Source organism: Lemur catta, chromosome 17 (assembly GCF_020740605.2).
Source record: "Lemur catta isolate mLemCat1 chromosome 17, mLemCat1.pri, whole genome shotgun sequence".
Classification (NCBI taxonomy): Eukaryota; Metazoa; Chordata; class Mammalia; order Primates; family Lemuridae; genus Lemur; species Lemur catta.
In genome coordinates this window covers 5,840,988-5,856,046 of record NC_059144.1, presented here as the reverse complement: position 1 = coordinate 5,856,046, position 15,059 = coordinate 5,840,988, and the positions used below count along the sequence as shown (strand labels likewise).

The 15,059-nt window shown below is 46.7% G+C and overlaps 1 protein-coding gene across 1 annotated transcript in view; it reads left to right on the top strand.

Annotated features, from left to right (window-relative positions):
- Nucleotides 1-15,059, top strand: part of LETM1 (leucine zipper and EF-hand containing transmembrane protein 1) — a 51,470-nt gene that overhangs the window by 22,891 nt on the left and 13,520 nt on the right. Inside the window, exons 7-10 of the mRNA XM_045529608.1 lie at nucleotides 1,792-1,911; nucleotides 4,647-4,778; nucleotides 5,278-5,421; nucleotides 6,105-6,236. Coding sequence (XP_045385564.1) covers nucleotides 1,792-1,911; nucleotides 4,647-4,778; nucleotides 5,278-5,421; nucleotides 6,105-6,236 — 528 coding nt within the window. The remainder of the gene's footprint in view (nucleotides 1-1,791; nucleotides 1,912-4,646; nucleotides 4,779-5,277; nucleotides 5,422-6,104; nucleotides 6,237-15,059) is intronic.

Below are 15,059 nucleotides of genomic sequence, written 5' to 3'. Positions count from 1 at the left end.
CCCGGCCGAGAACGGCATCTTTACCTGCAGGGGAAAATGATTCAAATGACATTGGGCTTCTCCTCAGGAACTGTAGAGGCCAGAGCAGGTGGAACAATATTTTTCAAGTGCTGAAAGAAAAGAACTGTCAGCCTAGAGTCTACAACCAGCAAAAATACAGGAATGAGGGGGCAACCAAGACATTCTCAGATGAAAGGAAACTAAGAATTTGTTATCAGCAGACCTCCCCTACAAGAAGGGCTGAAGGAAGTTCTCTGACCAGAAAGGGAACACTAAGAGAAGGAACCACAGAGCATCAGGAAGAAAGGACACTGCAGGAGAAATCGTGGGTTAATATGATAGGCTTCCCCTCCTCTGCACCTTCTAAAGAGCTGGGTTGGTCGTGACGGAATGATGGCACTAAGTGATGTGGTTTTGGTGCAGGTGGAGGGGATGTATGAGACACTGTTATAAATGGAGGTGTCTACACTTTCCTTGGACTGGTGAAGTGACAACACTAGTGGATTATGATGAGCCATGTCTGTGTAACATGATTCCCAGTGCAGCCCCCTGAAAACGCTGCTCAGAGAGACCAACTCAAACCTACTATAGAGAAATCAGAGTAGAATTCAACCCACAGGAGGACAAGGAAATGAAAACAGAAACAAAAAGTAGGTTTATTCATAATAAATAAGCTGGAAATAACCCAGATGTCCTTGACTGGGTGAATGGAGAATGCTCCTTAGCAGTAACAAGGAACTGACTTTGGGTACGTACAGCAACAGCTGGATATTCAGGGAGCCCTGAGGTTATTTCCTGGTTACATGCTGAGCGATCCTATTTCTGTAACATTCTTCATTGATAAAATTACAGACATGGAGACGAATGTGTCTGGAAAGCTCAACTTGAGGGATCCTGTGGGATGGGAATTGTTTCTGTCTTAACTGGATCGATGTCAGTGTTCTGGTTATCATGTGCGGTTTTGTAGGATGTTACCCCTAGGGGAACCCAGTAAAGGGTGTGTGGGATCTCTGTATTCTTTGTTACAACTGCAGTATATCTACAATTATGTCAAAGCGTTTAATTTTAGAAATGGAGGCAGTGGTACCACCTACCTCACAGGATGGTTGAGGGCAGAGGGCAGAGGTGAAGGTGTGGGGAGGACTTGGGAACCGCCTGGCGTGAATGAGGTGGCACCCAGCTGTTTGGCAGCGGCCTGTTGTTACTTCTCTGTTTCTTATCTGTTGCCCCTTGTGTGGCCTCTCTGCCCTCTGTGTCTGGGACTCCTGTATGCTTTTTCAGGTTTGGGCTACATGACTTCAGGCTCAGGGGGAGCAGAGGGAGCCCCTTTGGATATGAGGCCAAGATACACCTTCACAGTGTTTGGGCCCCTCCCCTTCTCTCCCTCTTTCCTTCTTTTTCCATCCTGGGAATGCTGAGAATGCTTTGCCACATGCTGGACTGTGGTTATCAGGAGGTGGCAGGCGCAGCCAGGGCCGGGCTTGGTCTGCCATCAGGAGAGATGGCCCCTTTCTCTGAGCCACTGAGGAGAAGGTCCACATCCCCAAACAGAGATAGGTGGAGGTAGCTGCTCTGCATCTTGGGGTTGATCTGGCCATCCTGCACTTCCCAAGATCCCGGCCCTCAATCAGGGGGTTCTGGTCACTTCAGACCTAAACTGGGCTTTGGTGGTGATGGTTTGTCTTTTTCTTGGCGAAGCCTTTTAGACACTTATTCCCATATGTGTTACCATAAATACCATAAACCACTGAAGACCTTTCGCACTGATAATTAATTGACTTCCTTTTCTAGCTGATTGCTGAAGAAGGGGTGGACAGCCTGAATGTCAAGGAATTGCAGGCAGCATGTCGGGTTCGGGGCATGCGGGCCCTCGGCGTCACAGAAGACCGTCTGAGGGAGCAGCTGAAGCAGGTGCGGAGTCTGAGGGTGGGCTCGGGTAGATTCGTAGCTTTCCCTTCTTTCCAGACCCGAGCAGACTTGTGGGAAACTTCAAAATCAAAAGACCAGAGACCTACTGAAGACTTTTTTTCTTTTTTTTTTTTGTTTTGAGACAGAGTCTCACTCTGTTGCCTGGGCTAGAGTGCCGTGGTGTCAGTCTAGCTCACAGCAACCTCAAACTCCTGGGCTTAAGCGATCCTCCTGCCTCAGCCTCCCGAGTAGCTGGGACTACAGGCATGTGCCACCATGCCCGGCTAATTTTTCTCTATATATATTTTTAGATGTCCATATAATTTCTTTCTATTTTTAGTAGAGATGGTGTCTTGCTCTTGCTTAGGCTGGTCTCGAACTCCTGAGCTCAAACAATCCGCCCGCCTCAGCCTCCCAGAGTGCTAGGATTACAGGCATGAGCCACTGTGCCCGGCCAGAAGACTTTTTTCAAACTCTGTGTAGGTGGGCCTGGTGAAGCCACGCTGTGGCCTGCCTGGGGATGCCTGGAGGTTGGGGGCTATCTGTTAACCTTCGGGTCCTACCACACATACACAGCATCCCCGTGTTCTCAACTTTGGTAGCTTTTTGAGTATTGTTTTGGTTTACTCATCTGCTTTTGGTTGATTTTAAGGATTTTAGTAACTTACTCTTCTGTTGGTTATCTACAGTCAAATGAGATTTATATCCTTTGAAATTTCTGGGGCATGGTCACATTTTGACTGTCTGTCTTAAGTGTGGCCAGGGAAGGTTTGGGTAACGTGACCCAGTCTGACCTCTGGAACTGGCCCTTCTCTTGGCTGCCCTCTGAGCAGCTGTCTGGTATACAGGGGCTGCCGCCTGCCCACTCGGGTGTTAGTGCACCCTGCCTTTCAGAAGCTTGAGAGGGCCTCGGGCAGAAATCCAAATGCCAAGTCTGTGTGGCACCAATGCTATCAGATGGAGCAGAGTGTACGTTGGGTGGGTAACAGCCACAGCCATTCATCCTTTACATCAAGAGGCTTAAAGGGTACAGGGCTTGAGCCTGTCTCCCAACTTCCCTGCCACTGCCTTTCTTTTTTTTTTTTTTTTTTTTTGAGACAGAGTCTCACTTTGTTGCCCAGGCTAGAATGAGTGCCGTGGTGTCAGCCTAGCTCACAGCAACCTCAGACTCCTCGGCTTAAGCGATCCTACTGCCTCAGCCTCCCGAGTAGCTGGGACTACAGGCATGCACCACTATGCCCGGCTAATTTTTTCTATATATATTTTTAGTTGTCCAGATAATTTATTTCTATTTTTAGTAGAGACGAGGTCTCGCTCTTGCTCAGGCTGGTCTCGAACTCCTGACCTCGAGCAATCCACCCGCCTCGGCCTCCCAGAGTGCTAGGATTACAGGCCTGAGCCACTGCGCCCAGCCTGCCACTGCCTTTCTTGGCAGTCACCTGCTTGTCTAGTTTTTCATGCAGCCTCCAGGTGTCAAACATCCGCCTTCCCTCTTTAACACAAACAGTATTTTTCATGTGGTACATCCTCACCCCTTTGTCGTCCATAGGCTGCATCTTTGATGCAAAACCTTCTGTGTGGTATGTCTGGCCTGGGTGTGCTGACCATCCCTGGATCTATTCCCAGCCTTCTGGAGCACAGAAGGGGCACAGGCAGCACACACAGAGAAGTCTGTGAGTGGGAGGCCGTGCGGGCACCGTTGCTGCCTAGGCCGCTCAAGAGAGGCTGGCACATGGGGGGTTTGGGCGTGAAGTGCTGGCATGTTTTCCTTCTCTGTCCACCTCTGCCCAACATTTCCTCCCTATTCATAGGGGTTTTTCTTCATCTCTTGCCCTGTGCTCAGTTTGCATCTAAACATTGTCATAGTGTTTTTAGTCCATTTGAAGATTGTCTTGATGTCACTAAAGCAGCCTGAAGACACCTGGCCTGTACCAGCCTAAAGCACTTGATCTCTGAGTGAACTCAGCGATGCTGCCTCTGGGCTGTTTTTAAGGGAAGAGCCTGCTTGCTGTTCTGGTTTTTTTTTTTTTTTTTTTTTTTTTGGTTTTTTTTTTTTTTGAGACAGAGCCTCGCTCTGTTGCCCTGGCTAGAGTGCTGTGGCGTCAGCCTAGCTCACAGCAACCTCAAACTCCTGGGCTCAAGCAATCCTTCTGTCTCAGCCTCCCGAGTAGCTGGGATTACAGGCATGCGCCACCATGCCCGGCTAATTTTTTTCTATATATATTTTTAGTTGGCCAGATAATTTCTTTCTATTTTTAGTAGAGACGGGGTCTCGCTCTTGCTCAGGCTGGCCTTGAACTCCTGACCTCTAGCAATCCACCCGCCTCGGCCTCCCAGAGTGTTAGGATTACAGGCGTGAGCCACCACGCCCGGCCCTGCTTACTGTTCTTAAGTCCCTTGGTGGCTGCTGCAGTGGTGCCAAAGACCCTCTGGGCACTGCAGGCGTCTTTACCAAGGTGGCTGTTGTCTAAGGCACTGCAATAGAGCAACACCCAGGCCATTAAAGTTCAAGGTTCATCTTCCCTGGAGAGTTCCTTCTGGTGGCTTAGTGGACTGATTAGCGCAAGTCCTGCTTTGGCTATTGCACCATTCCCCTCCTCTTCCCAGCCACACCAGAACAGTAGAAGAACATTCTGGGGTGGAAAGCCCTAGGCCACTTGTGGGAGCTGCGAGTGGACTGAGGCTGATGGGTTGGGTGGGAGCTGCACGTCTGGTGAGATTGCGGTCTTGGGTTCTAGTGGCTGGACCTGCACCTGCACCAGGAGATCCCCACGTCACTGCTCATACTGTCCCGAGCTATGTACCTCCCAGACACCCTCTCGCCCGCAGACCAGCTCAAATCTACGCTGCAGACCCTTCCAGAGATCGTGGTATGTGTTGTCACGAGACCCCTTTACCTGGTCACTTTGTAAGTGGCCCCCTCTCTTCTGAGATGGGGGGAGGGGACACCAGAACACTCACTTCCTCAGCTGTGGGAGCTCCCACCCAGGAGCCCCCAGGTCTACCCACTGCCCCTCACGTCTCCCTCCCCCCATCCATTGTGACACAGTCACTCAGTGCACCCTGAGGGATCCTGACCCTGCCATGGGTTGGCTGTACAGGGCACATCTGTAACACAGCACTCACCATTTTTGCCAGTAGTGTGTCTCCTTTCTCTGAATATCAAAGGATCATTTCATAGGCACAGAAGGTGATCCTCTGTGCCTTTCCCAACAGTTGAGGGGCAGCGTCCCAGCAGTACATGCTGTCTCTTTTGTGTGAAGCCCTGATGGTGACAACGCTCAGAGATGGGAGGGGCAGAGGCCCGGGGCAGCGTAGGCCTCTGGTGGCTGCTAGGGTTCACTCACAGGTGTGCCCTCCTCTCCAAAGGCAAAGGAAGCCCAGGTGAAAGCGGCCGAGGTGGAGGGCGAGCAGGTGGACAACAAGGCAAAGCTGGAGGCCACACTGCAGGAGGAGGCGGCCATCCAGCAGGAGCATCGGGAGAAGGAGCTGCAGAAGCTCTCGCAGGCAGTGGTGAGCAGCTGGCTGCGGCCTGACCCCACTCCATGGGATGTGAGGCTGTCCTGGTCCAGCCCACTTAGAAACTCCCTCATGCCCATGTACTTGGCCCCAGTTTGGGTCTTGTTTATTCCTTCCTGGAATGGCCAGGGTGGCACAGTGGAGGCAGAATGGCTAAGTGTGGGACCTCCCCAAGGGAGAGCCACAATGGTACTTGTGGGGGTGTGGCTTGGCATCTCTCCCTAGTCTGGATGCTGGTCATTGCATAGGGCCCAGCTCAGTACTAAGGCAGTGCCCACCTTATCGGGGGCCTTGCCTTAAGGAGCACTGGCAGAGGAGCCTCAGGTTCCCTTGGGCTCTGGGCTATGCTGCAACTCAGTCTTGGGTCCTCCTGGGTCACTTACATGCACAGCCACCCACAGACTCAGCCTTCTGCTCTGCAGGTGACAGGGTGGCATGGTGGAGTCATGGGGAGAAGCCAGCGATGAGGGGAGGTGCTCTGGCTTCCTCTGTAGAGGGGCCTTGGGACTTGGCCAGTTGTGGGACAGCTACATGGCGAGTCCTCCAGGGCAAGCCTGTGCCAGGTGCACCACCCGTTGTCACCTAGAGGCCTCTTCCAAGTGTGGCCTCTGTCAGTCACACCCATGCTGCCTCTGTGGGCCAGCGTGGTGCTGAGCTGGTGTGGCCTTGCGTTTCAGAAGGACGTTGAGCTGGAAGGAGCAGAAGCTGCCCCTGGGGGACCAGTGGCTGAACCACAGCCAGAAGTGCCTGATGTGACCCTGCAGTCAGAGACCCTGAAAGACACTGCCCCAGTGCTGGAGGGCTTGAAGGTAACTGGGGCCTATAACAGCTCCTGAGGACATGGGGGCTGAGGTGGGTGTGGTCTGCTTAGTGGACGATGGACAGTTGTGGGGCAGGGATGGGGACAAGCTGAGAGGAAGTGGGGACAAGGGAGTGAGCATGAGGCCAGGGGACCCTGGGTGGCTTGGGGGGTATGAGGAGAGCAAGTCTGGCTTGGTTCTGAGCTCTGCCCAAGCGCCTGGCAGGTGAGGCTGCTGTGAACTTGGTCCGCTGGCCTGCTGTGCTCTGTTGCAGGTTCTGACACCTGAAGCTTGGTTTCTAGGCCCCCTGTCAGCCTGCCTGGGCAGTGGCTCGGCCGGTAGTAGCCAATGTCACCTGCTGGGTGACCCAGGCTTGGGGCACCATCCAGACCCCATGTCAGCCTATGAGGCACAGCACATCCTGTGGCCTCACCATCCTCAGTTAACCTCCAGGCTCCTGTGCTGCCTGTGTGGGGCACCTTCTGTGTGGAGCTCACAGGGACCCTGGCACCAAGGAGCAGGTCCTAGGGCCATGTTGGGCAGAGAAAGTGTCTGATAGACAGAGGGAGACAGCTTGGCAGCTGGAGCAGGAGAGACCCGAGTGGGAGATCTATCTGGGGTCTCAGCTGGGGGATCCTGAAGGAGGTGAAGAGGCAACAAGCCCGGCCCCACCCCTAGAGGTCAGGGGGAAGCCACCTGTGAGGTGGAGCATGTTGTTCCCTAGACACAGGTGGAAGAGGGTGGGTGGCTTTGGGTACTGAGGGGGGGAGGCCTGAGCGTCAGGTTCTGGTGGGCAGCATGGGGTGGGTGGCAGTCTTGTCAGGAGCAGTGGTCCTGGGAGGACCAGGGAGGGCAGTAGCCCCTCTAGGCCTGTGGGGAAGGGCAGCCCCCAGGCCAAGGTGGCTGACTGGAGCCTGTGGGGACTCCTTTTGGAGGCTGGCATGGCTTGGGATAAACCTGGTAGGAGGTGGAATTCCAGGGCCTCACCTTACCTGCTGGAGGCCAATGGCCTGAGGAAAGCAGGTGTTCACCCTGCTGGTGGCCCTGAGGCCTGTGGGGAGCGTGGCCCAGGAAACATGGAAACAGACATGTGGTGTCGTCCTGGCTGAGAGAAGGAGGTCACCAACCAGGCAGCAGTCTCAGGAGCCTGGGCAAGCTGGGCCTGAAGGGGTGACCCGGTGAAGGAGGCCCTGAGCACTCCTGCAGAAGGCGGGGAGCTGGGCTACCAGGTGTCAGTCAAGGACTGCGCTACCACCGTCATTTGTAAGGAGCGCAGGACTGGAATAGGGGCCAGCAGAGCAGAGGTGGGGCCTGGGAAGGCAACAGAGCATATTTCCAGAAGGACCAACACTGCCCGTCAGCAAAAAAGGAGGGATGGGCTGGGCATGGTATCTCATACCTGCATTCCCAGCCCTTTGGGAGGCTGAGGTAGGGGGATTGCTTGAGGCCAGGAGTTTGAGATCAGCCTGGACAACCCAGCGAGACCCCATCTCTACAAAAAATACGAAAACTTAGCCGGACATGGTGGCACACACCTGTAGTCCTAGCTACTCGGGGGGCAGAGGCAGCAGGATCACTTGACCCCAGAGTTCAAGGCTGCAGTGAGCTATGACGATGCCATCGCACTCCAGCCTGGGAGATGGAGTGAGACCCTGTCCCCCCCCCCAAAAAAGTAGGGACTCATCAGTAACAGGATGGGATGGTTAGCTAACTTCATGGAAGCAGATGAATCCCGTTTCCAACAATTGAAAGACTTAGATATAAAAGGGAATTTAGGACTCTTGGGAGACTATATGAACTAAGGGTTGCCAAGAATTTTTTAGAAGCACAAACCTTTAAAAAGTTACAATGGAGAACTTTGGTTCCCTGAAAGGATAGCATAGCGTGGAAAAGACAAGCACCTCATTCCCCCAGCCAGTGCAGATCTGGAGAAGTTCAGTGTTGAGCGTCTTTGTTCATGAGGGTAGAGGGCTGAGCAGCTCCATCACCAGTAAGGACATTGAGTTGGTAGCCGAGAACCTTTCCATGAGGAAAACCCCAGGGCCAAATGGCTTCACAGGTGAAGTCACTGATGAAACAAACACCAAGGAGCAACGCTCTGCAAACTCTGCAGAAAACTGAAGAGACGGAACATTCCCCAACTCATTTGATGAGGTGAACATTACGTGATAGGAAAGCCAGACAGATGTGAGAAAATTACAGACTGATATGTTCTATGAACATAGATATAAAAAGGCTTTATTCATTTTTAAATTTTTTATTTTATTATATTTTATTTTCAAAACAGAGTGTCACTCTGTTGCCGAGGCTAGAGTGCCATGATGTCAGCCTAACTCACGCAACCTCAAACTCCTGGGCTCAAGCGATCCTCCTGCCTCAGCTTCCCGAGTAGCTGGGACTATAGGCATGCACCACTATGCCCGGCTAATTTTTCTATATATTTTTAGTTGTCTAGCTAATTTCTTTCTATTTTTTCAGTAGTGACAGGTGCTTGTTCTTGCTCAGGTTGGTCTCAAACTCCTGAGCTCAAATAATCCACCTGCCTCGGCCTCCACCGTGCCCGGCCTTAAATTTTTGTTTTTTTATTTATTTTTTATTTTTCTGAGGCAGAGTCCCGCCCTGTCACCTGGCTAGAGTGCTGTGGCATCAGCCTAGCTCACAGCAACCTCAAACTCCTGGGCTCAAGCAATCCTTCTGCCTCAGCCTCCCAAGTAGCTGGGACTACAGGCATGCGCCACCATGCCTGGCTAATTTTTTCTATATATTTTTAGTTGTCCTGCTAATTTCTTTTTATTTTTTAGTAGAGATGGGGTCTTGCTCTTGCTCAGGCTGGTTTCGAACTCCTGATCTCAAACGATCCGCCAAACTCAGCCTCCCAGAGTGCTAGAATTATAGGCGTGAGCCACCGCGCCCGGCCTAAATTTTTTATTTTTAATTACAGATACATAATAGTTGTACATATTTATGGCATACATGTGATAATTTGATACAAACATAACAATGTGTAATAACCAAATCAGGGTAATTGTGTTACCCATTTTCTCAAGCATTTATCGTTTCTTTATATTAGGAACATTCCAATTCCGCTCTTTCAGTTATTTTGAAATATACAATAAGTTATTGGTAACTGTAATTAGCCCCTTGTGCTACTGAACACTGGATATTACTCCTTATATCTAACTGTGATTTTGTACCTGTTAACCATTTCCTCTTTTTCCTTCATCCCCTTCCCAGCCTCTGGTAACCATCATTTTATTCTCTGTCTTCCTGAATTCAATTTTTTTTTTTAGTTCTCACATATTAGCAAGAGCGTGTCCTCCAGTACCGTCCATGTTGTTGCAAATGACAGGATTTCATTCTTTCCTTTGGCTGAATAATATTCTGTTGTGTATATATGCCACATTTTCTTTCTTGAGAAAGGCTCTCACTCTGTCACCCAGGGCAGAGTGCAGTGGTGTGATCACAGCTCATAGCAACCTCAAACTCCTGGGCTCAAGTGATCTTGCCTCAGACTCCCAAGTAGCTGGAACTATAGGCACGTACCACCACACCTGGCTAATTGTTTGAAAATTTCTTATAGAGATGAGTCTTGCTATGTTGTCCACGCTGGTCTCGAACTCCTGGCCTCAAGCAGTCCTCCTGCCTTGGCCTCCTATAGTGCTAGGATTTACAGGTGTGAGCCACTGTACCCAGCCTTTACTACGTTTTTTAAATCCATTCATCTGTTGGTGGATACTTAGGCAGATTCTACATCCTAGCTATTGTGAATAGTGCTGCAATAAACATGAGAGTGCAGATACCCTTCAATATATTGATTTATTTTTTTTTTGGTATATACTCAGCTGTGTGATTGCTGGATTGTAGGGTAGTTCTATTTTAGTTTTGTAAGGATCCTCCATACTGTTTTCCTTAGTGGCAGTACTAATTTATTATCCATTCCCACCACCAGCGTATGAGGGTTCCTCTTTCATATCCTCGCCAGCATCCTTATTCCTTGTCTTTTGGATAAAACTGATTTAAGGCTGGGTGTGGTGGCTTACGCCTCTGGGAGGCCGAGGCGGGAGGATCGCTCGAGGTCAGGAGTTTGAGACCAGCCTGAGAAGAGCGAGACCCCGTCTCTACTAAAAATAGAAAGAAATTATATGGACATCTAAAAATGTATATAGAAGAAATTAGCTGGGCATGGTGGCACATGCCTGTAGTCCCAGCTACTCGGGAGGCTCAGGCAGTAGGATCGCTTGAGCCCAGGAGTTTGAGGTTGCTGTGAGCTAGGCTGACACCACGGCACTCTAGCCCGGGCAACAAAGTGAGACTCTGTCTCAAAAAAAAAAAAAAAGTGATTTTAACTGGAGTGAGAGAATATCTCATTGTTTTTTGTTGTTGTTTTACAAGGGAATGACACTGTATCATTGTGGTTTTAATTTGCATTTCTCTGAAGATTAGTAATGTTGAGCATTTTTTCATATACGTATTAGTCACTTGTATGTCATCTTTTGAGAAACATCTGTTCAGATCTTTTGCCTTATTTTTTTTTTTTTTTGGACAGGATCTCACTCTATTGCTGGGGGTAGAGTGCAGTGGCATCATCATAGCTCACTGCAACCTCAAACTCCTGAGCTCAAGTGATTCTCCCTCCTCGACCTCCCAGAGTGCTAGGACTACAGGCATGAGCCACCGCACCCAGCCCAGATTTAAGTTCTTAATCCATTTTAATTTGATTTTTGTATATGGTGAGAGATAGGGGTCTAGTTTCAGTGTTCTACATATGCACATTTAGTTTTCCCAGCACTTTTTATTGAAGAGACTGTCCTTTCCCCAGTTTATGTTCTTGGTGCCTTTGTTGAAAATAAGTTGACTATAAATAAATGCGTGGGTTTCTTTCTGGGTTCTCTGTTATGTCTACCTTCACACCTGTACCCTGCTGTGTGGTTACTACAGCCTTGTGGTATGATTTGAAGTCAGGTAATATGAGGTCTCCAGCTTTGTTCTTTTTGCTCTTGATTGCTTTGGCTATTCAGTGACTCTTGTGGTTCCATACAAATTTTAGGATTTTTCTTTTTCTATTTCTGTGAAAAATGTCATTGGTATTTTGGTAGCGATTATATTGAATTTGTGTAGTTTTGGGTAATGTGGAATTTAACAATATTGATTCTTCAATCCATGAGCATGAAATATCTTTCCATTTTTTGTGTCATCTTCAATTTCTGTCGTCAATGTTTTACAGTTTTCATTGTGGAGATCTTTCACTTCTTTGGTTAAGTTTATTCCTTGGCATTTTATTTTATTTGTAGCTGTTGTAAATGGGATTACTTTATTGGTTTCTTTTTCAGATTGTTTGCTATTGGCATATAGAAATGTTGTTGATTTTTGTATGTTGATTTTGTCTCCTGCAACTTCACTGTATTTTTTTATTAGTTCTAATAGTTTTTTGGTGAAGTCTTTAGGTTTTTCTAAATATAAGATCATATTGTCTGTAAAAAAGTATAATTTGACTTCTTCCTTTCCTTTTTGGATGCCCTTTCTTTCTTTCTCTTGTCTAATAGCTCTGACTGGGACTTCTGGTACTATTTTGAGTAAAAGTGATATAAGTGGACATCCTTCTCTTGTTCCAGATCTTAGAGAAAAGGCTTTCAGTTTTTCTCCATTCAGGATGAAACTAGCTGTGGGTTTGTCATATATATTTAACAGATTAACTGCCATGTGAGTTGTATTTAACTCAAGCTAGTTTTGAGTGCAGGACCTCATGAAACATATGTAACCCACATCTCTTCACCTTTGGGAGCCACAGAACTATTTTTCAAGTTGCATATGACGCACTCACAGAAAGCAATGAAAGATAACAAAATTTTCATTAAATTAGAAAGGATCGTTTTGTTTTCCAAGTTTTTTTTTTTTGAGACAGAGTCTCTGACTCTGTTGCCTAGGCTGGAGTGCCGTGGCGTCAGCCTAGCTCACAGCAACCTCAAACTCCTGGGCTCAAGGATCCTTCTGCCTCAGCTTCCCGAGTAGCTGTGACTATAGGCATGTGCCACCGTGCCTGGCTAATTTTTTCTATATACATTTTTAGATGTCCATATAATTTCTTTCTATTTTTAGTAGAGACGGGGTCTCGCTCTTCTCAGGCTGGTCTGGAACTCCTGACATTGAGCGATCCTCCCGCTTCAGCCTCCCAGAGTGCTAGGATTACAGGCCTGAGCCACCAAGCCTGGCCTCCAAGTTTTCATTTTTGTAATAAAACACCATGGCCCCAAGGAATAAAAAGTTTTTTTCTGACGTAGCAATGTGTTACTAGCTTTTATTGTGTTAGGGTATGTTCCTTTTATACCTAGTTTTTTGAGAGTTTTTATGATGAAGGGATATTGAATTGTAACAAACGATTTGTTGAAATGATCATGTGGTTTTTGTCCTTCATTCTGTTGATGTGATGTATCACATGTATTAATTTGCATATGTTGAACCATCCTTGCATCTGTCGCAATGAATCTCACTTGAGCATGATGAATGAATGTTTTTTTTTTTTTTTTTTTTTTTTTTTTGAGACAAGTTCTAAGTCTGTCGCCCAGGTTGGAGTACAGTGGTGCAGTCATAGCTCACTGCAACGTCAAACTCCTGGATTCAAGCGTTCCTCCCACCACAGCTTCCCAAAGTGCTGGGATTATAGGCATGAGCCACGGCACCCATCTGTTGAGTGATCTTATAAATGTGTACTTGAATTCGGTTTGCTAGTATTTTGTGGAGGATTTTGCATCTATGTTCATCAGAGACATCGGCCTATAGTTTTCTTTTTTTGTTGTTCTTTGTCTGGTTTTGGTATCAGGGTAATACTGGCCTCATAGGATGAGTTTGGAAGTATTCCCTCCTCAATTTTTTGTAATAGTTTGAGTAGAATTGGTATTAGTTCTTTAAATGTTTGGTATAATTCAGTAGTGAAGCCATAAGGACCTGAGCTTTCCTTTTTTTTTTTTTTTGAGACACAGTCTGGCTCTGTTGCCCAGGCTAGAGTGCCATGACGTCAGCCCAGCTCACAGCAACCTCAAACTCCTGGGCTCAAGCAATCCTTCTGCCTCAGCCTCCCGAGTAGCTGGGACTACAGGCATACGCCACCATGCTCAGCTAATTTTTTCTATACATATTTTTAGCTGTCCAAATCATTTCTTTCTATTTTTTAGTAGAGACGGGGGTCTTGCTCTTGCTCAGTCTGGTCTCAAACTCCTGACCTCGAACGATCCTCCCGCCTCAGCCTCCCAGAGTGCTAGGATTACAGGCGTGAGCCACCGCGCCCGGCCTGGCTTTTCTTTAATGGGAGACTATTACTGCTTCTTTCTTGTTACTTATTATGAATCTATTTAGGTTTTAGATTTCTTCATGGTTCAATCTTGGTAGGTTGTAGGAATTTATCCATTTCTTCTAGGCTTTCCAATTTATTGGCATATAGTTGTTCATAATAGTCTCTGTTGATCCATTTTTATCATTGATTTTATTTGAGTCTTTTCTCATTTTTCTTAGTCTGGCTAAAGGTTTGTTGATTTGTTTGCCTTATCAAAAAACCAATTTTTCATTTCATTGATCTTTTGTATATTTTTTAGTCTCAATTTCATTTATTTCTGCTCTGATCTTTATTTCTTCATAATTTTGGGTTTTGTTTGCTCTTGCTTTTCAAATTCTTTAAGATGCATTGTTAGGTTGTTTATTTGAAGTTGTACTACTTTTGCAATATAGGCATTTATTGCTATAAACTTCCCTCTTAGTGTACTGCCTTTGCTGTATCCCATAGGTTTTGGTATGTTGTGTTTCCGTTTTCATTTATTTCTTAATTTCTTCATTGACCCAGTGTTCATTCAGGAGCATATTATTTAATTTCCATGTGTTTGCATAGTTTCCAAAGTGCCTCTTGTTATTGATTTCTAGTTTTATGACATTGTGGTCAGAAAAGTTAGTAAGATATGATTTCAGTTCTCTTGAATTTTTAAATTTTATTTATTTATTCTATATTAAGGGGGTACAAACATTTTTGTTATATGGATGGCTTTTATAATGCCTAAGTCAGGGCCAGTAGTGTACCCATCACCTGAATAGTGTTCCTTGTACACGTTAGGTAGGTCTTTACCCCCTTCTCTCCTCCCCGCCTTCTTGATTTCCAGCAATTTTTATTTCTTTTCTGTGCCCATCAATTAGTTCCAAATTATTAGAGAGTACATGCGGTATTTGTTTTTCCATTCTTGAGATAATTTACTTAGGATAATGGTCTCCAGTTCCAACTACATTGCTGCAAGTCATTAATTCATTTCTTTTCATGGCTGAGTAGTACTCCAAGTTTTTAAATTTTGAGACTTGTTTTGTGGCCAAACATGTGGTCTGTCCTTCAGAATGTTCTGTGTGCTGAGGAGAAGAATGTGTATTCTGCAGCTGTTGAATGAAATGTTCTGTAAATGTCTGTTGTGTCCATTTGGTCTATAGTGCAGATTAAGTCCAATGTTTCTTTGTTGATTTTCTGTTTAGGTGATCTGTCCAGTGCTGAAAGTGGGATGTCGAAGTCAGCAGCTGTTATTGTATTATGGTCTCTTTTTCTCTTTAGCTCTAATAATATTTGCTGTATATATCTGGGTGCACCAGCATTGGGTGCATATATATTTAGAATTGTTATATCCTCTTGCTGAATTGACTCCTTTATCAATATATAATGACCTTCTTTGTCTCTTTATACAGTTTTTTCTTGAAATCTATTTTATGTGATATAAGTGTAGCTTCTTTTGCTCTTTTTTGGTTTCCATTTGCATGGAATATCTTTTTCCATCCCTTTATTTTCATTCCATGTGTGTTTTTATAGGTGAA